We start from the raw sequence: 22,615 nt of genomic DNA on the forward strand, positions 1-22,615 counted from the left end.
CTCTTGGCATTGACTAAACCCCCTAAAAACCCATCTCTGTTCCTCAAAATTACATATTCATGAGTTTTTATTTATTAGCCCTGCCAATGTCCTCCCACCCCTCGTCCGCAGCTCCGAGTCTGCTCATCAAACACAATCCTCCACCTGTTTTTAATGTTTCGATACATTACGAAATGACAAGGGGTAAAATTGGAGTAATTTAGAGAATCAAGGTCTGGAACCAGACTATTAAGAGAGGAAGAGCGAGCTGTACAGGGTCACCTACAAGTCAATGTATTTGAATGTATTTTATCCCTCTAAAATATTACAAAACATAAAATATTACAGTTTTTGCCTTGACTATCAAATAGCTAATAATGTGTTTCTAATGTGAGATAAACCTTGGTCCCGATTGCCACCAGTGACTTTGGATACTGCTTTCAATCCGAAGGCTATTAGAGGTATGCCATGGTGAAATGATATGTAAATGATATGATGTGTATGCAAGATTGTTGCCTTACTTACGTAACCTATGAAATCCTGGCTGTCTCAAACTATTCTTTGTGGAGATTGGTACGCTACAGTTCCAAGGTGGAAATAACTAGCCCTGGCGGTGACCGCTTATTTTACTCTACACCATATGGAAACGTTCACAAGGTTAAAAAGTTGATATTCAGCGGACTCGTAATTTGTTCTCGTGCAAACACGTGTTGATATACAGCACACGTAGACACACACACACCAACTCTCTGATGAATTCTGCTCAGTTTATTGAGCAGATTTTCAGTCCTCAGTATGTATGCCACATTTCTAATCCAGTAAGCTACAGGCAGTGCTGAATGATGGAACATGATAATCAGAGAAAATACCCACAGCAGTGAAGTGAGGAGGTAGGAGGTAGCATGACTGTAAAATAGCCCCCCAAAAAAAGATCTAGGGTGAAACCACCCTGTCTCCTGCTGCAGATCAGTGACCTGCTTTGGCTCTAATGACACGATCAGAGATGGTAGGACCCGTATAGATCCCCCAGAAACTTCAAACCTCTGAAATGAAACAGTTCACATTCTAATCTAATTACATACAAAGCTTACAGAGCAGCACAACGTGCGGTGTGTTAACGTTCTTGGAAAACCACAAAGAAAAAAAAGCAGATGGTTACAAAGTTTGATTCATCCTGCATCACAACGAGCATATATCGAATCACCACTTGTGCATCTTAGTGTGTAACACTAACAATAGGTGCTTCTGTTCTGCAGCGTGTACCTGCAAGAAGATAATTAACATTCCTGCTACACTGCATGATTTTTTTTTTTTTTTGCTTTCAGTATTCACCGAGCGCCTGGATATCAGACAGCTACACTAGACTAATATAAAACATTTCTAAAATGTCTAAAAGTTTCTCAAATGACTTCAGCATGTGCTGATAACAATAATCATGCCGATTCTCCCGGAGAACAGCAATAAGATCTCAATGCATGGCAAATAATCCGCAGGCGTGCGACTTAAGAGTTCTCATTAAAATTTGCCAACACTCCCTCATTGCCTACGGTGTTGAACAGCGAGAAGCTCCTCACTTGGCATTTTTTAAAAATCAGCTCGCTCCGCTGAATATTTGAGCAAAGAAGTCCTTGCCTGTAGTCATGGGGTCACTGCAACCAATGTCTACCATTGCTAAATAAAGGTCCCCCGTTAACTTCAGACCAGTAAGTCAAGTATATGAGATAGAATAACAGCTGCAAAGATGAATTGATCACATAGCCATTAGGGGCAACAATTATCCTATTGCCTGATGAAGTATAGATGTCTGGGTAAAAAAAAAAGCATTAGTTCGTCAGTTAGGTGGGGTGAATAATACATGACCACCGCGCATGTAACGCAACTCTATTAAAGACCATATTAGCATTCGGTAATAATGATTGTTTCAGAGCCGTGTGAATCTTTCTTGAATTTCACACGGCATTACAGCGACACTGATGGTGTGCAGTGTCAATCCCCAATGAGCCATGGTAAATTTAATGGCAGCAGAAATGTGCTGACTTTACTGAGTGTGAAGATGACTGAGCGTGATATGAGGCAGTGGAGCCACCGAGGGCCTCCTCGACACTATTATCATTCCGCCGGCTCCACGGAGAAAAAGCTAACGATACGCGCCACAAACCGTCGCCGGGCGGCAGGATCGCCCCCCCCCCCCGCCATATCCCTGGTCGTCGTCAGGACCAATCCACATCAGTGCATCTCATCCGCATTGTTTTATCAATGAGTCGACGGCCGTTCATCCCGCCGTGATGAACTGGGCTTTCTGTGATACTCCAGTGGAGTTGCAAACATTTGAATTCGCTGACAGATCCACACAGTCCCACTGTTGTGCTCTCGCGCTCATGCACTACTCCTCTTTAAGCCACAGAGCTCGCCACTCCAGCTCGCCACTCCGCCTGAATCAAACCGTCTGAGGGTTTTTTTCCCTCCATCCCTTCTGTGTGCACTCTCTCCACAGTAATACACACATGTTCCGGACTAATGCACTACATTAGGGTAGCCATTTGTGGAGGATGAGAATGCATTGGATACATCAGTCTATGAAAGCCTCAGACGCGAGGACAGGCACTACGGGATGAATGAAAGACTGGTGCTTTTGCACTCCACGTTTCTTTTTTATTCCCCGTATTAACACTCCTTCATTCAGTGTTCCGCTCAAACAAGTGCAGAGAGTACATCTTCCGAAGATGGTGGTTATCAATGTTTGCAGAGGGCGGTGATAGCTTGAACACCAAATGGGGGATAGAAAAGTGTGAAAGAAAATCCAAGGAGAAATGGATTTATATATATTTTTTTTGTGTAGGAGAAGATGAGAGCACACCTCGCTTCTGCCATTGTTGCTCTCGAACTCTACACATTTATTTACTAACCAAACTGAGTTCCTAAAGATCACTGTGCGTCATTCCGCACCATCTTGGGAGGTCTTTTCTAAAGAGGGGGCAACATGTGAGGTCTTTGATGAGTGTGTAAGCCCAGGGACGCAAGGAAAATAAAGTCGCACGAGTTCAAAGCAACACGTGGCTGCTCAATTCTCCGCCTGCTTAGGCTGTGTTTTGCTTTGCCCCTCAGCCCAAGTGCTTTTGGAAAGAACCTCGAGCAAAGATAATCCAAGACTAAGCTCGACCTTGTTGAATCTATTTACTAATGCATGTGAACACCCTGTTTAATGAAGGAGAGAAGAAACAAGACAGAGAGAGAGAGAGAGAGAGAGAGAAAATGTTGTCTGCCGCTCGGAGGCCTCCAGGGGAGAAGTTGGGGGGTAAATCTGCTGCAGGACTGTTTGAGGGGGATGTTACTCTCTAATTCAACACAGATATGCTGCCATCGCCGGAAGCTGCAGATGTGACTCGTAAGTGGGGTCTGAATGAGTGGACGGCTGCAGAGGAGAGAGGGAGGATGTGGCGAGAAACGAGGAGGGGCTGTATATCCCCCCCCCCCATGCATAATGTGCACAACGCAGATGACTGGGGAAATATGTTTTGTCACACTGTGACTGTGGAAAATAAATGCATCAATTCCCGTTTTGTGCATTGAGGCTGTCAGCCAAATTGTTATGGCCAAGGCCCTCGGGTAACAGGGATGGGAACACTGACAACAGTGGCTGTAGCTCATGTCGACTCGCCCAAAGTACCCAGGTCACCTAAAGAGGAGCTGTGTTAACCACTTTACTCCGCATCCTCCTCTGATCGAAGGCCAGTGCATTGACGAAATGGAAGATGAGCAAGCGGATAATTATCATAGATTAATTGTGTTCGAATGTTTACACCTTTATCCGGCTCATTTAACAACTAGGGGGAGACTTTCGTCTGGAACTTTAAATCGCACTTTACTTTCTGCTCTTCTTAAGCCAAACTAGCGGATGGTAATGGCAGTCTGTCATGACAGAAGTCATGAGCTGCTTTCAGACATGAACCCCGAACGAATCGCAACAGCGGGGTAATCTCGGCAACACCACGCGGCGTCTCGGCAGAGCGTGCGGGAGGCAGGACGTGACGATAATTCCGCGGCGGGAAGCGGAGTTTTTGTTCGCAATCATCAAAACACCCAGTCGCTCGCTGTGAATCCTACAGAGCTTTTCTTACTCACTCTGGCACTCTCTGGACATTTGACTACGGGGACGGCGGGAACAATTTCAGAGAATTTCTAGTGCAACGCCTGCCGACTGCGGTGCATGTGTGAAAGCTGCTAATGGCCATAGGAGTCCAACTGACCTTTCGTGTACTGCAGGTCAAATGTGTCACGACACTGAAATATCTCAATATCTGCTTGATTGGGACTAAACTTTGCAGTCCTCCCGTCACTTTCCTGCAACCATGAGGTTGACATTTTTGAGTTGGAGTGAATTATTTTATGAGGATTGGATATGTTGCCATGCCATTTGATACAGACATTCCTGCCCGTCTTTGGATGAATCGTACTGTAGCCTCCAATACTTTCAATTAGCACGCTGCAACCGTGCTTACAAGCCAAGATTGTTCACATTACACCTGCTAAACATCAGCATGTTAAAATTGTCACTGCAAGCAAGCTGATGTTAGCATTCTGGTCGAAGCACCACAGTGCCTCAGAGTTGCTAACATAGCCGCAGACTCTTTAAAATCGGCGTGAGCGGACAAAAAAAACAACAACAAAAAACTAAATTAGCCTATTCATGAAGATTATTGCAGAGGGACTCTGTCTCAATGGCTTTGCTTATTGTCTCCAACGATAAGCACTACGACACAATAGAATGGAGTATAATTAACATTCACAAAAGCAGGCTGATGTGGCACAAAACTATGATTCAGTACTTTTTTAATTTATTTCAAAAGTCACACAATCAAAGGCGACACTGGTGCATTCTGTATTAATTAAGCAAACGGAAGGGATCAATTGATTAATTATAGACGGCACATTATTAAAGACAAAACATATCAATGAGGTTAAAAGGGATTTAACCACACACCTCAGCTTTATTCATCATATGTCCTGCTCAGAAGGCCTGTTGGCCATTCTGAGACTTAGAATGTGATGCGCTTGAATATTTGAAGACGCAATTCGATGTGGATCGATGTAAGGGCCTTATGTTTTCTCCACTTTCCTTTTAAATCTAGCTATAATCGTGTGGCCCAGCTGTAGGAAGATGTATTCCGCTGACCACAAGTACCTTGTGCATCTGCTCTGGAAACCCTTGCATAAATAATGTCTCTGCGTTCCTCGTTCTGTTTCATAACAGCATATGCTTGTTTCTCACTTTGACATTTGTGTGGGGCCAAATTTTTTGGAATAACGCACGGTGGTTTTGCATAGCTAAATGTCACGCCCACTGCAGTCTGCTGGAGAACAGAAGCTTATTTTGGTCTCGGCCCCGTGGAGGGGAACGGACCACCAGGGGCTCCTGCAGCGAAAATGCATTCAAGTCGGCCCCACAAAGGCCATCACCTGGAGTCCCCGTCTCATTGCATCAATTAGGCTACAGATGAAGAAATGACCAAACATGCTGCTCATTACAATACTCATTAGAATGCAGGGGGGGAAATGGAGGATACTGTGACTCAGTGTTTACCAACAAAGGGCCGCTTTACAATGAGAGAGAGAGGAAGCCGAGGCGTGCATTTCCCATATGCCTGCTTAAATGCCATCTTCAGCCCTCTAAGGTCATTAGTTACAAAAATCTATGGGAGAAAGTTGAGTCAGACAAACTGATTGGGAGTGGAGCTGGCTCCGGCGCTGGCTTATTCAACTCCCTAATCTCTCTGGTGGGTTGTGTTTGTTGCAGGCTAAGCCCTGAGATGCCTGGCCTGTATCAGCGTGATGGGAAACGAGCAGCGACAGCGACGGGGGGAAAAGGGAAGTGAGAGGGAGTAAAAACGACAGATGTAGTCGGCTTGAATGAATCCTACCATGTAATTTCTCCTGCTGATCCTATTCAGTACGCTTTAGTTATCTCCTCACAAAAATAAACAGAAAGATAGACAATGTGCACACTTCGACTGCCTGCCTCGGTTTCTAGGCACACGTCTGAACCCCCCTCCCCACTTGAAAAGGATCTTGCCATTCCCTTGGTGAGTTTAGACCAGTCATAGAGGAGCAAAAAACCCCCAGAAAATATTCCCATTTAAAAAGCTGATATCATAGAATTTTGACTCCCCCCCACCTAAAAACTACTTGAATCAATTAATCCATGATCGAAATAGTTGGCGATTAATTTTGTAATCGATTACTAATCGATTAATCACTCAACTGTTGCAGCTTTAGTTTATTCTTTTAGATATCATACAAGTAAAGACACTGCACTTTCCTCAATGTTGTGAGACAGACTGATTGAACACAACTTAGAGTCCAGGGCCAGGCTCGCTGCCCTGCGAGGCTGGAATTGGGCACAGAGGTGCTGGCGCCCCACAGAGGACGAACACAAGAGGACGCAGGGCTAACAGGGGAGTTCTGACGCGGCACCGTCGAGCAGAGAGGACAGTGTCGGGGGCCTCATGTGTTTCATTTGTTTCGGTGATTAATGAGCCCTCCCATACAGTGTGGGGCGGCAGAGAAAATTGAGTGTCTCCATTTTGTCTATACATTGCAATCATCTCTCTTCTTCCTCCACACCTTCCCTGGAGCTTGTGAATTATGGCCGGAGCTCAATTTTGTATTTTGTGTATCGAATTAACACAGTGTACACACCGAGCACACGCAGTCCACTGAAAAGCATGTCCAAAACTGTGCTACAGACACATTTTTTTTGCATGCATCAAAGGGACATACCGTATGTCTGACTTCATCCTCCCCGCAGCACCAGTGCCCGGCGCAAAGCGCGATGCGCTCGTCCCACCGCAAGCATTAACATTTGCAATCTGTTGTGTTGCTCCACGGCAAACAGAACCGACACGACTCAGAGAGCGTTAATAAATCATGATTATGAAGCACCATTGGCCGCGGCTTCCCTCGGCAGCCGGAGAACAAACTCCCTCCCAATTCTGTCGGTGGGCACACCCTGCGCGATGATTCAAGTGGTTTGGTAATTATACAGCAATTAGGATTCTGATGGGGGAAACAGCAGGTTGGTCCGCCCTCCTGGTGACAGTTGATGAACAGATCGTCGGCTCACTTTGATAGTTCCCCTTGACCTGAACTTAACGATTTATGGAGAAGCTTGTTTGCTTCACTTTTTATTAAAAGAGAAGCCAGCAGGCCATCAGAAGATGACACGCCGTCGTCCATTTCAAAAAGAAGGTCTAATTTTAACCAGCTCCCTTTTGCCGATAATCAGCTAATGCCGTTCACACCAAGAGCTCCATGCCAAAGGACACAGCACACAAGGGATTTTTGGATCCGTGACTCAGAGGACACATGGTGTTCCATATTTAACGCTCATTCATCATTTGTGAGGCTCTATTAATATTTTCCAAAGTATCCTGAGGAGCATGTCCGTGCGCTGAACAGGAATCTTGGCCTGAGGGGACTCGTCAGGTGTGAACTCTGTACAAAGATTGACTAAATGCTGCTCGACTCAACCTGCCTCGTGCAAACCAATGCTACTTTAATGTTAAACAGTTAAACGGGTTCATTCATAAATAATGGAGTTCTCCTTCCACAGCACAAGCACAATGTGTTCAGACCACCCAAAAAACCTATAAAAAATAAATCTTTCCTCCTGACACTTTCAGGCCTTGTTAGGAAAAACCAAAAATAAAGCCAACTTTTTATTTGAATCTGCTCTCACAAGTCGAGGTAATTGTTGACACTATACCCTGTTCACTATTAAATCACTTACAAATTAAACATTGCATGAAATAACTTTGTGGGTCCAACTGTATAGCTGTATAGACACGTACTGTATTATTACAAATTGGGAATACACCTGGGAAAGTCAGCAAGTAATTCAAAAGAGTGGGAACTTGAGAGGAGTCCGCACAGAAGGGGGGAGTCAAGGATGCAAAAGAAAACAAATCAAGGTGACTGGAGGGAGCAGTCGCAATCCTATAGCTGAGGAGTAGAGGATGGCGAGTGGCTCACTAGGGAGTCTGGGGAACAAGGGGAGTCTGACAGAAATGTGTGCGTGACAGTGAGAGAGACGACCAGATTGAGAAGAGACATGAGAGACGCAGGAAATCTGCAAGCAAATTAGACATCATTAGCCGAGAGGCGGTTAACAAGTCTAATTAGGGGGGAGGCAGGCAGGCAGTGATACCAGACTTGCTTCCGGACCTCAGACACACACACACACACACACACACGGTCATATTAACACACACAGTCTCTCACACAGTCTCTCTATCACTCACTCACTCACTCACACACGGACACACGACGCACGCACGCATGCGCACACACACACACACACACACACACACACGATCATATAAACACACATATAGTCTCTCTTACACTCTCACACACACACACACACACACGGTCATATTAACACACACAGTCTCTCACACAGTCTCTCTATCACTCACTCACTCACACACGGACGCACGCACGCACGCGCACATACACACACACACACACACACACACACACACACACACACACGGTCATATAAACACACATATAGTCTCTCTTACACTCTCACACACACACCCACACACACACACACACACACACACACAGTCTCGCTCTCTCACACACACACACACACACAATCACAACACACTCTCAGCCAAAGCTTCAGGCGTCTCCTAACTAGGTCAGATCTCTGAGACTTTAAGTTGGGGGTGTAGGAGAGTGAGATCGAGGGGAAGAGAGATATTGGGAGAAGATAAAAGATGGAGGGTGAGACCTTGGAGGGGATAGTTGTCTGCTCTTGGTGAGATGGAGAGACTTGTTTAAAGCTGTGAGAGTGAGATAGTGTGGAAAAAATCTCAAGGGAAGAAAAAAAGTGCATATAATATTCACACGTATAAATAACCGCATTGAAGTTGACTTGTTTACACACAACCAACAGCTGTTGTTTTACGTCTGTCGTTTTACTGACGTTGTGTTTAGGATGGGAACCTGAAAGGGAGCTTCAACTGCTGTTGTTATCTCCCATAAAAAAAAAAGGTCAGGTGCATTAAAACACACACTTCTAGTTTGGCTGTTATTACACAGATTAGCCGTGTGAGACGAGGATATAGCGGTATTAGCACAGCCATCCAGTTCTCATTTTGAGTGATAGCTTGCCAGTGCCCCCGAGGGATGACTGCGTTATGTTCCCCTTGATGCGATGATGACTGAATGTCAGTGCTGGAAAGACAGAAAAAATGCTTCAGTCGAACAGCCTGCATCTCTTTCTGTTCCCGCTGCTCTGCGAGAGGCACGGCGACAGAAAATATTGTCTCGACAACCTCTGATGATCGCTCATCTCGTGTTACACAGGCCGGATGCCTCAGAAGGACGGCTTTATTGTCCAACCGGCAACTTGGATCACTTTTATGTCGCATAATACTACAGCACCGCTCCAAATTGCTCTGTTACCGATGAGGATATGTTGCCATATTCAAGCCCCAGAGCAGCGACACTGAGGCGGTGACTTATGAAGTGGCCAGGCTTTTAAATGGCTTTTTGAAAATTCTGTAAAGCTATTCAAGCTACAGTTTGTTATGTCGGGATTTAGTGTAAAATGGGAAATTATGTTTTTTCTTGGGTCATATGGGGATGGTTCTGAATTACCATTCCTAAGCGACTCCCCCAGCACTTCGGTATTGTACTCACACAAAGCAACATGGAAAAGATGGAGAATGGTCAAAGTTGACTTTTGGTTCCTTGTATGGGTCAAATTCCAAAAATGCTTGACCATACACATCCCATAATGCTATCACGATAGCCATCTCTAATCATGCTGCCTTCAAGTGAAATGGGAAATGGATAGAGATCGGAAAGATTGCAATGGTAACGACTCGCAAGCAACTGGACAACTCAGAGATTTTGGCAAACAAGAAACATCTATAGATGTTCAGTCCCCAGGTACATATTTTAGCAGAAAAATCCTAATGATAGTGATATTGTTTGTTGTAATTATGACTTGAAATGTTGACGTGAATGCTGTTTACACGTTGGAAACTGGTAGACGTGAACACAACCTTCGACTGTCCCAGATCGTAAAAACGTTAACTTTACTCTCCGTCGTCTCTCCTCAGTGTCAAGCTTCAGCCGAGACACTCGGTGATAAAACCATCGCTGACATCGTGCGGCTGTTTTTTCACAGGCAGTGTGAAACGACCCCCACGAGTACTAAATATTCTGCAATTGATTTATAACCTCACTTTTGCAGGCTGCTTCTACCTGGGCGATAGCCGCTGGAACAGAAACACTGCTGATTGTTTGTCAGTGAAGTGACACCGAAGTCATCATGCCTGCTGACATTTTCCGGATTGACTGTTTGGACGCATTTGTGCACGAGCCCGATACACTGTAAAATGTTTCACTTATTTACCTGTCTCGGGATGGCAGGTCCCATGCTGATGGCAGCTGCACGGCACGCATGTGGAGAGAGGCCCTCGTGCGGGGACTTCCCACGTGAATCCCGGCGCGCAGCGCTCGCAAAACTGCCCCGCGAAACCCGGGGGGCAGGAACAAGTCTCCACCCATGGAGCAGGAGGGCTGGCTGGACCAGAGGAGATGAGAGCCGAGGTCAGGGATACACCCGCCAGCTGCGACGTGTCTGGAGAGGGGGGAAGGGGGAAAAAAATGGGATGAGTGCTTTGTCAAAAATGGGACGCTTACAGAAGTCAGTGGCAAACTGATAATTGTTGCCTCGGAGACCTGTTGAAGTGTCTGAGGCACCTGCTTTCCTCTGGAATGAGGTGTGTGTGTGTGTGTGTCTATCTCATTAAACAGTAGGTTATTAGCATTTGTTGCGGTGCTGTCCCTCCCTCCCAGTCTCATTACAGGTTCTGGCCTGTGTTTACAGTTTACAGTCAGACAGGCACAAGCACACACGCACACGCACACACACACACACACACACACACACACACACACACACACAGACAGACAGACAGGTTCATCCACCCACATGCCCATAAATGCCATATTTAATGCACATGCATATCATGTGCACGCAGCCGCCCACACACAAATACACACACACAAATACACAAACACACACACAGACACAGTCTCTCTCTCACACACACACACACACACAGACAGAGTCTCTCTCACAGGCACGCACGCACGCACGCACGCACGCACACACACACACACACACACACACACACACACACACACACACACACACACACACACACACACACACACACACACACACACACACACACACACACACACACACACACACACACACACACACACACACACACACAGGGAATCTCTGATATAGCAAATGAATAAATCACTGCACCAGAGCAGGACGAGAAGAGAGGAGAGAAGAAAAGGAGACAGAGGAGATTTGGTGGAGGTATGTCGGACGTGCAGCTCCCGCGGGGTCTCAAGATCCCCCGCTCCCTCTCATGAATAGTGATGGGGCAGGACATCCTGAATCGGATCCCTTTCACCCTGCAGTCTCTAAACCACTGAGCACAAATATATATTTGTTCGTGGCCCCAGAGAGTGCACAGGACGGACAGATTGACAGGCAGGCATTAGCAGCTGCATAATGAGGAAAATCACAGTAGAGGAAAACAGTTAGGAGTGGGAAAATGGAAGAACTAGAGGAGGGGATGGACGTTGACTAACCAGTCGCAATCCAGCCATTCTTTCAGCGGTGACGAAACCCAGTTCATGTGCAGCTCTGAAGGATAATGAGTGGACAAGTCTCTCTTCTTGCTCTACATTTGAACCTTGGCCTCCACCGTTCACCCTCCTCTACCCTCCGAATTCTATTAGCTCAGTTAGCCGGGAGAGAATGGGTGATTTAAGTTAATTAAACACATTTCATTTTAAGTCACGCCGTCCGAGTTCTCCCCATCAATCCTTCTTCCAGGAAACCTTGTCAGGCGACCAGAGTTTAAATCCCCCCTGAATGGCTCACTGCAGCCCTGCCAATTATGACAATTTCCATCCTTTAGGTACCTTTACATTAAGTCGTTAAGCCAGTTCCCTGTTCAAAACGTCATCTTTTGTGGCGGAGAAAATGAAAGGCCCTCAATGTGACTGCTGCACACACGTCTGTCTTTATAGTCTAATGACAATACTGTCATTTAAAATAAGACACTTCTGTTACGGGAGTCCTTCTGCGGAGGAGAGAGTACTTTGGGGCCTGCAGGAGAGCGACGCGGAGAAAGATGAGGACAACTTTAAGGGATTTTGATGTTAAAAGTTTGCCACGCTTTGCCATGTGCATTGGAAGCAGTGCAAACTGTGTGCCTGACTTTGTTTGCACTTTCATGTGGGTGGGTGGTTACAGGAAAACAGTTTAATGGAATATGCATGACTGTGCTTCGACAAACTCCAGTGTCGGTCTCTACTTTGCACGCGTGCGGAGCTACACATGAGAGTGTGTCATCCTGCCCGCACTGCCTGCGACTAATTAAAATGGGTGTAAGTAAGCGCGAGAGCTGGTGATTTTGGGCCAGCTGTTCCGTCGTCCCGGTGCTTTAATCCGCCATAATGCCTCTCAGATCAGGCCTGTGCTCGACAATGCCGACTATCAGATAGAACGGGGGAAGGAACACGATAAGAAGAGGAGGAGGATTTCAAGGAGCAGCTCCTAACATCTGGGAATAAATGGCCTGTTTTTCGGCTAAGCCGGATTCGGAAGAGTTGAGCCATTCCCTGAACACAAACACTTGTTTTGGAAAGTATGGTTTGGTGCAAATTTAACAATTTGTGCCACTGTGTGATGGAATTCTTTTTCAATTTCATTGCTGGAAAGGAAAACTGCTAAATGGACTGTATTTATATAGTCACATTCACCCATTCACACAAATTTATACAGTGCTGCTATTTCCCTTGCTTTTTCCCCCCTATCACATTCATACACAATTAAGGGTTAAGTGTCTTGCCCAAGGACACATCGGCATGCGGACTGGGGGAAACTAGGACCAAACCACGACCTTCGGGCTGGAGGACATCCGACTCTACCTGAGCCACAAATATAAAAGGTTTAATCAAATTATATTTATTTTTCTACCAAATGCAATTACAGATGTACATAGTTTGCTTTTAGGTATGTAGCAGTGTGTAGAAATGCCAACAATAATGCATTATGCATGTCTGTAAACTGTCATTGCAGTATAACACATAAACGAAGTGGTCTTCAGGTTGAAAGACAAACATCATTAACATATCAAACATAATATTATATCCGCACACAAACTTACAGTTTTGTCCTCCAGCGTTGCCGATCCTGATCGCGGTCAGGTTGTACAAGAGATGCTGGAACTCAAAGGCAGACAGCGGAGGTTTGAATCTCGACTCATTTTCATGGAGCCTGAGAAATGATGAGAGAGACGAAGAAAAAAGATTGTTCAGTTCGTTCAAACGCAAATGAACTTTGATTAAACACCAAAAACGTCACATGTTAAAAACCCAAACAGAGTTAATTTGTTTGCGAGACAGATTTATGAACAACTGGAGCAGTTAAGAGGAGTTTAATTACTCTGCACAACTAACTAGGAGGATGTGAAATGCCCTGCCACACATGTGATTGCATTTTTTTAATGGCAGGCTATACAGAGCACCACCAGCCGACACATATAGCAGAGGAAGAAAAAAATGTAAAGTGCTGACTTCAACACATATTCAGGGTCTTGATCACTGAGCTCTGCCATCTGCTGAAGGTTGCTCTGCAAAGCCAGACTGTGCAGCTGACATCTGCCTGTTTCACTCCAGGTGTTGTGCACTCTTTCCATCTCGATGACAGGTGCTGCGTCAGCTCCACACAGCTGATTTTGTGTTACGATCCCACCCCCACCCCCGACACACACTATTGTTTGAAGGTCTCAAGGGCGAGGAGCAGCTGCGTGGAAGAATAATATTCATGCGATCTGCATGCACGGTTGAAGGAAACACCATTACCGGTGACACTTTCTAATATTGGGAAAAAGGTTTTTGCAAATTTCTCAGTATCTAATAAAACATCAAGTCTGCAGGTGTTTTGGTCCAGATGCTCTGCGACTCTTCTTCAGAGGGTTTATGGGTTTAAAGGGTCCATTGTGACCATAGACTGTATATAAAATGGACGTAGTCATCGGGTTTCAGAGAATGAAGCCAATGCGACAGTGCCTGAAATCCCTATTCTCTCAAATCACCAGCGGAGGGCGACTCTACTGGTTGCAAAAAAAGAAGTCAGGTTCTATAGAAGTCTATGAGAAAATGAATCTACTTCTCGATAATAACGTCAGTAAATATTTTCCTGAGGAGTTTGTGGTCTCAACCTATAGTTTCAAGTCTTTTTCAATACAGCACATGTTCATTTAGTATATGACGGTCTCATTTAGAGTAAAATAGACTATAAAGCATCGCATGCATTGGAGCGTGGTTACAGCGTGATTGACAGCTAGTATACCATCCCAATAGGCGCACGGCGGGTTGCCGCTTGATTGTAATCTCTATCTATAACACATGCTGTCTTACTGTAAGCCGCACCACTTGTGCGGCTCCATGCACAGCAATATTGCTCCATTGCTCCACCATATTGTTTCAAACAGAAATGTAAACTATGGGATAAACAGCCATAACGTTTTGTATGGACATGAATTGGCTCCCAATGGGTGAATCCTTGATTTCCCTCTTACCACCACTGTTACAATTTATAAACCGCATTTGTAAAGGCCACTTTAATTGAATTGGTATCCAATTAAAATGCGTGAACCTTGCAATTAAAGGCAAAGACCTGAAATAAAAGAAGAGGATGTAAAACCTTTGGTGTGTTGACCATATTGACCTGAAGTCAGGCCTTTCATGTGTAAGTGTTCACTGGCCTCTTTTTTATTAGGTCAATTGTTCTCAGCACTTGTTTCTCAGAATGCTTTATTTTGCAAATGGCCTCTGTCTTAGATTCACATTTACACTGTGCAAATGAGAAAATGTTCGTGTGTGTTAGTGTGTACGTGTGTGTCTATTCCTGGCCTGCCACACAGACTCTCCATTGATGCGGCGGGTCCTCCTTCCCTGGCCTAACATGTTGCCACAGTAATAAAGAGAGGCAATTACAAACTGGGCCCTGAAAGCCATGGTAATGGAGCTGGTCAGACAGCGATAAGCGGAGTGCGCATGAAAGTGAACAAACTCCGTGTCATGCTCTCCCTATGGAGCGTCAGCGTCCCTTTTAATCAGCACCAAGCAGAGAGCCATGCTGTAATTAAGCCTGCTCCGCGGAGGATGAGTGCGAGATGATCAAGAGAGAAAAGCCCAGAAGAATACTGGACACACACACACACACACACACACACACACACACACACACACACACACACACACACACACACACACACAAAGAGGCAGTGTATGTGTCCACCCTTAGGGAAAAAAAAATGAGATAAAGATACAAGGTGAGCAAGAGAGCAAGACATAAACAGTGTGTGACAGATGGCGAGGCAAAGAAACGATGAGGCGCAGGATATAATTCATTGTAACATGGAAAATTACAGTGTTTCTCAAATATAACATGTATTTTGTGTCATTCTGTTTTTGAAAAACAACACACTTTAATCAGATTATCTATTAATAACAAATAGATAGTGTGGACAAGGCTTTTTAAATTAGGCTTGCTCTGAATAAAGAAATCAGCATATCTCTCTATTTGCCGACAACTAAAAAGCCCTCGTCGCCAAGAGCAAAAGTAATCCGTCACCACTGCTTGTGTGTAATTACTTCAAAAGTCAGTTATGAAGACAGAAAGACCAGTGAAATGTTTAAAGTCGAGTGAAACCTGAGTTTAAAATTCTTTGGGTGAAGGTTTGCTGTTGTTGTTTGTTTTTTTTTATTTTTATCAATGTTGTATTTATTGGTATGATGCTGTTGTAGGCAGTCGCAACTAAAACCATGACAGATTTCCAATGGATCTGTTGGATTTAGTCACAGAATATTTTTTTAATGTAAATTCACAGTCTGCTTATACAGTACATAATCCATAAATGTGACATGCTGTAATTCATTTTAAGTAATTTCTTCAACAACCCTCATGGTTATCCGGTATTGTAGATGCAAGCAGCACAAGGATGGGGCTTTAGGCCTAGGTTACTAAATCATAAATAAATCACGTATTAAAGCATATGGTAATATGAAGTATCTCTTGGCTTTGCTCAGTCACCTATAGCAAACGTGTTTTGGCAGCAACGTCTGCTTCCGTTCAATATTTTTAGCTGGCGCTGATCTATGATCAAAGTCAGTGAATTCAAAAAAAAAAAAAACATGACAGAAATGAGCTCAGCGCTAGACGGACCACATGCCCGCACGACTACCAGTGCTTCTACTGACTGCTGCGCGTTGGCCCGCTCCTCTTTCATGTGAGCAGTTTCCTGAAACCCTTCTTTCGGCCGTTTGAACAGTGGGGCAGCTGATCAGCAGTGAATCACCGCATGTACAACATTTATCGGTAAATTGTACAAAGTGGCTGAGCATCCGAGGGGCGCCCGGTGGCATAAATGTTACGCTTCCACGCTGCAGACGTTCACATAGCGCTACACGAACGGCAATAAAACATCCCCGCCCACTGGTTTGACGGGAACAGAGAGGGAACAGAGGGAACATCAGAGAATGGATGATGCCTTATATAAGCCGTTCCCCACCTCCTCCTCCTCTCACCAATCCCCGCAGCGTGAATCCCCACGCTATCATATGTTTCTTCTTAATCTGATTTTGAAATGATCGCGGCTCTCCAGGTGGGAACAGGCAGCCACTTAACAGGTTACTGTGTTTACCAGTCAAGGGAGACGTGGAGTGTGTGAGTTCCTACTCATGTTTATTCATACTTTCAGATGCCTTTAATGAATCGCTTATTCCCTCACATGATTATTCTTGATGCACATATTGCACCTGACATGGAAATCACACTGTGAGATGAGCTCAAACTTGCACAATCCCTTGAATACGTGTGTGTGTGTGTGTGTGTGTGTGTGTGTCTGATAAAGAAAAGAAGAAAGACAGAGGGAGTATGAGGAAAAGACGTACTGAAGTGCAGCTGTGCATGTACCTGAGAAGTCTAGTGAGATCTGTGGAGAACTTCTCCAGAGAGGAACACTTAATGACAGTTTCTGTGCCCCAAGCTTCCGCAGCATTTCAGCGGGGGAACCACAGAGCAACTTTGGCCTGGGCTCTTTGTGCCAAGGGGGGAAAGTCATTACTGAAGCGCAGACACCAGAGCGTGCCTTGGAAGTATTAGAGGGGGGCGGAAAGAGGCGAGCCGTGTCCCAGTTTCTGTCCCAGTCCGGGGCTTCGGGGTTATAGGGGCAGGAGGCGATTTTGGAGAGAGCATGTCTCTCTCTCTCTGTTGTTGTTGTGATTTCCCTGCTCTGGCCGGATAACGAACCCGGGACCTCGAGCATGGGGGACCGGCGCACAAAACCACTAGGCCAAAACCGCGGAGTTGCAGCGTCACCCGCCAGCACATCTCTCAGAGGTCCCATATTGTACCCATTTCTGATGTTTTATTAGAAGTTCTGATATCCTTAAGATATATTTGGGTTTTTTAGTACCGAAAAAAACCCCATCTCAATATGGTTTTATAGCTCTTTTTAAGGAGCTCTGCAAAGAAACAGGTCAATTTGTACCGCGTGTCTGTCCACCGTGCTCAGAGCCGGAATGACGGCTGAGCGCTGGGGGCAAGGCTGAAGGCAGGGACTACGTTGCTATGACATCACATTTATACGGAGGTCCTTGGGTATCGTAAAAAAGCAGCTGCTGAAGGCAGGCAGTTTATTGACCGTTTTGACACTTTTACAGTACTAACAGAGCTCCTAGACCTTTTTTATTATGAAGAAATTGTTTTTTTTGTTTTCGATTTATTTACAGAGCCAGGGCGTTTTGTGATTTTTTACAAAACTTGTATTGCTCCAGAATCGCTTACTGCCCCTCTAAGAAGGTGTCCTCCGCATCTATTCACGCGCACACATTCATGCAGCGCATCTATATCTAGAAGCATCATGCATCCCATTCACACGCCGCCCGCACGGTTGATTTGGTGTTGAGAGTCTTGCCCAAGGGCGCTTTGGTGTGTGAAGTGGACGAGTCCGGAATGGAACCGTTGACCCTTCAGTTAGTGGATGACTCACTACATCTCCATCTCCTGAGCCACAGCCACCCAACAACAGCGACACAAGCAGTCAGTGTCACTGTCAGTGCTTGGTTTCGAGGGATTTCTCCCCCACAGTAGCTTTTCCCCTGCTACAATTCAGGTAATATTAGTAGATGTAGATGTGTGATACGTCATGACTGAGTTAAAGCAGATTGCCTGACCTCTCCATTGAAGGAAATGTTGAGGGACACTGAACAATGGGAGCTAAAGTTGTCTATCATTACACACATTTGAGGCTGTAACTTTTTGGGGGGTTATTTGATGTTAAGATTGTAACAAGCGGCATTTCATCTCAATTTTACTAGTTTGCAACATTCCGTGTAATATGTCTTCATTGTTAAACACCTCATTGCCATGAGTTGCCGAGGATTCCATCAGCAGCTGAATCATCCACAAAAGTCTCCACCTCTAAGAGCCCCCCCCCCCCCCCCCCAAACAGAATTGATAACTAAAACAAGTTAAAACACTGAATGAACCAGTTTCACTTTAAAAAACTGTGTTTATCACGGGACATCTCAGAGGGGCTCCGGGCAGTTGGCCGAGCTGCTGCTAATGTTAGCTCAGCTTGTATTTAGGACTGCTTCAATGTTTATTATTTGGAACATTTTTTACTGGGAGCCGAATTATCCACAGAGGTCTCCTCCTCTCCAACACAAACAGACCGATAATTAAAACTAAAAAAAAATAAATCAAAAGCAGTTCTAAATTAAAAACTGTGATTCTCTGATGCGCTTGGGCAGAAATTAGATAGGAGGACGGGCTCCAAGTGGGGCTGCAAGCTATTTTTTCTCCGATTTCTTTGTCTCATAACGTGAGATCCGGCCGTCCGATGACTAAAGGTTGAAGGTAGTAGGTGACAGTTACTTGAAACAGTGAGAAAATAGGGTCAGGTTAGGTATTGGTTTGTGAAGTGCTGAGGAGCAGGGGGTGGGTCTGACTGAGAACTCATCCACTGCATGTCCGCAGACCCCTGCAACCTGCACCCATTGGACAGTACTCTGTGAATCACGCTGTATCGACGGCCCGATTCATACAGTGCTTTATTGTCTTTTTTACTCTAAATGGCACCATCACTTTCAAAATGAAAATCATGCCGTATTGAAGAAGACTTGAAACTAGAGATTGAACCTTAAACTCATCAGGAAAAAGGTGTCAGGCACTTTCGCATTGGCTTCTCTCTCCAGACCCGGTGACTTCTTCCATTTCATATACAGTCTATGGTCACAATGGACCATCTAAACCATTTAATCCTCTGAAGAAGAGCCGCAGAGCATCTGGACCAAAACACCGGCAGACTTGATGTCTAATTAGATACTGAGAAATTCAGAAGAACTTAACGGTTTGCCACCTTTCTTCCCACTATTAGAAATTGTCAACTGTAAATGTGTTTCCTTCAACCGTGTATGCAGATTGTATGAATATAATTCTTCATGCAGCTGCTCCCTGCCTTTGAGACCTTCAAACAATAGTGGGGGGTGGGGGGGAATCCAGTGAGAAGTGGAGCCATTTTCTCATAAACTTCTATAGAGACTGACTTATTTTTGCAGAACATTGGAGTCGCCCTCTGCTGGTCATTCGACAGAACACAGGTTTTAGCCATTTTCCGGCCCCGGTGACTATGTCTATTTTTATTCAAAGTCTATGGTTTTATGTCTGGCCAACCGGCCAAAAGGTGGTGCTTACGGAGAACTCTGGCTAGCGCGACGCTCTGCCTCTCTTTACCGTCACCTGACGCTGCCTGGGGATGAAGTGGTAATCTCTGCTTTTTACCCACCACACTGAAGCAAGCTTTAACAAGACTGAACTGTCCTTTGTCAAATTCGGTTTTCCACCTCCACAGACAAAAAACACGCTTGCTCACATTGCTGAAACTTACCTTTCTCTTTTTCAACTTATCATTTTTCTTATTATATCGCAGCTTTTATAGATTCCTTTCAGCAGCAGTCAACAGCCAGCCGCACATTGTTATCAAACTGTAAGAATGTGACCCCAGAAGTATGTGGAGGCTCTATGGTTCAGTTTTGAAATAATGAACTTGAATATACTCTGTGGAGCAGACGAAGACGACAAAAGCAGTTTGCCTCTGCGTAACATGTCATTTTCCATGTGAACCCAACAGGTTCCCATTCAACTATTTCTTTTGGTTCAATTTAAACAAACCATGGGAAAATTAAATCACTTCTTGGGGAACAAGAGGGCTGCCAGGGTGGGCTCAAGGGATGAAGATAAGTTGTTCAGTGGGTGCTGAAATTAAAGATAAAAACACAGGGGCACGATTGAAGACAAAGTGCAACAAAACAGTATGAAGGAGGAGCTGAGTGGGATGAGGAGGATTACTGGTTTCACGACGCCAGGCCAAGCGGGAGAAGAGAACAAATATAGAGTGAAAGCCTGTATTCCTTTTGATTATAAACAGGTTCAATGTGGAGACCAGGACAGCTGCACCCACTCCCCCGGGTTGACAGACTTACAGAGAACTCTCCACACCAAAGTGACTGATAAAGCCCGCGGGGGTCTTGCTAGAGAGAAAGTAACGGAGGTGCGAGGAGAGCCATTGCAAGTCTAATTTGAGATGAAAGATCCGGCAAGAGGATTCGCGGCGGAGAAAGTGGCGGTGGCACAATCCTGCAAATAGCTGAGGGTCAATAGGAGCAACAAGCCGGACTGACCCGAGAGCACAGAACGATCGGGTCAGTGAAGAATGTGCTCATTAGCCAGTGTTCAGCTTCTCCTGTCATACCTGATGTCTCCTCACACGTTCCTTTTGGCCATCACCTCTGTGCTCCTTTCACGTTCATGCACTCTCTTTACTCTATTCTGCTGGATGTTGAGCCCCTGATTCTTGGTGACTCTGCGTTTTGGCTCAGCTAAAGTCACAGCCGGTTGGGAATGAGATGACAAGTTTTCAACACATAAAAGTGGTATAGCCACGATCCCATTCAAGGGGCAGCCACAAATCTTTCTTTTTGGAACAACCTGAAGGACACGGATTGATTTTGTCACTGAATTGAAAACAACAGCTCATTTCACAATTTTTCCAACCCATATGCTCTGTGGGAAAAAAAAGGCCCACACTGATATGAGGCTTTAGCGGTCTGGGTTAGTCAAATCTAGCAGGTGCCTTCAAAAGACACAACCTGTTTCTGTGAGAGTCTCTCCTTGCGTTATTATGCAACTGCCACGGCTCAGAAAAGAGAGCAATGTCTGGGGAAACACAGAGAGGGGATTTCACACTTAACAGACTGTACTTATAATTGCATACTGCTGAAGCCTCATTATGTGTTATGTATGTATATTAGCTTGAGGAATGAATTGATGAGCAGGATGAGGACTGTGGATTGTTGTCCCCAACCATAACGCCTACGAGCCTGGGACCCAGAAGAATTCTGGGAGCTCATTTTTTTTTTGCTCTGCCAGACTACGCCTGGATCCCCTCCATTGGAAAGAGATTTCCACCCGGCAGAAAACTTGCCGGTCCGATCACAGCCGTTTATCTGATAATGGGCGGGGTTTATGCAGTGACGTGGAGAGAAGAGACTTTTTGTAAACAACCAAGGCTTCCGCTGATGAACGAGCATTTAAAAACTAACCAAAAGTACCTGATATTTACACATGGTTCACAGACATTGTGGAATCCTCCTCACAGGCATCTCCTCTCGGCTTTGGTCTGTTGACATTTTCGCGTCGCTCACAGACGTCACATGATTCGTCGCTCTCACTGGTTCTGGGTCTATACAATTGCATCCGGAGGCATTTTCGGTCAGCGTCCGTCGGTAACGCCTCTTGGAAATCGAGACGTCCCGGACAAATATGCATTTGGGTATTACTTTTGCTACGCCAGGCTAGTGGCCTACACAAAGGGATCATTTCTAATCAGTATGTAGAGGGGGAAAATTACAATGACTTTTTCAGTATACAGTATGTAAACCTATTTTTTTTAACTCAACTGTGTATTGTATTTGCTTGGATAAATAAAAAAAAAAGAAAGTTTAACAAATAAACTCAAGGACCCTGCGTAGTAAAAGCAACACGCAAGTTGGCACAAGACAATTCAATCAGTGCTTTAGTTCCAGATTCCAAACGGAGATGCTAATCAACCGTCTGCGGCACAAACAAGCCATTACAACTGACACATGTACAACTTGATAGAATCCAACAGTAGACACCAGGAACACAGAGAGCAACTAAGGGTGACGTAAACGCCATCAGCTCTGTTTGACAGGAACTGTGTCGCGGCATGATTTGATTGCTGCCATTTTTATCACAATATCCGGCCTCTGATTGCTGCAGTGTTCAGGGAGGTGCAGTTGTCCTGGAACTATACCCACCTGCAAGGTCTAAATAATATTAAGATGTGTCACAAAGTACTGGTGAAAAAGTGCAAAAAATATGCATTCATATGAAATCGCTCTATGAGTTTATATTTGGAGGTGTACG

At 45.0% G+C, this 22,615-nt stretch overlaps 1 protein-coding gene across 4 annotated transcripts in view; it reads right to left on the reverse strand.

The window, feature by feature from the left end:
• lamc3 (laminin, gamma 3) overlaps window positions 1-22,615 on the reverse strand; it is a 95,741-nt gene that overhangs the window by 15,314 nt on the left and 57,812 nt on the right. For all 4 annotated transcript variants that reach the window (XM_035608548.2, XM_047329522.1, XM_047329521.1 and 1 more), the window contains exons 11-12: window positions 13,263-13,372; window positions 10,412-10,639 (exon numbers count right to left, since the gene is read on the reverse strand). In XM_035608548.2, coding sequence (XP_035464441.1) covers window positions 10,412-10,639; window positions 13,263-13,372 — 338 coding nt within the window. The remainder of the gene's footprint in view (window positions 1-10,411; window positions 10,640-13,262; window positions 13,373-22,615) is intronic.

Source organism: Scophthalmus maximus, chromosome 20 (assembly GCF_022379125.1).
Source record: "Scophthalmus maximus strain ysfricsl-2021 chromosome 20, ASM2237912v1, whole genome shotgun sequence".
NCBI classification, from domain to species: domain Eukaryota; kingdom Metazoa; phylum Chordata; class Actinopteri; order Pleuronectiformes; family Scophthalmidae; genus Scophthalmus; species Scophthalmus maximus.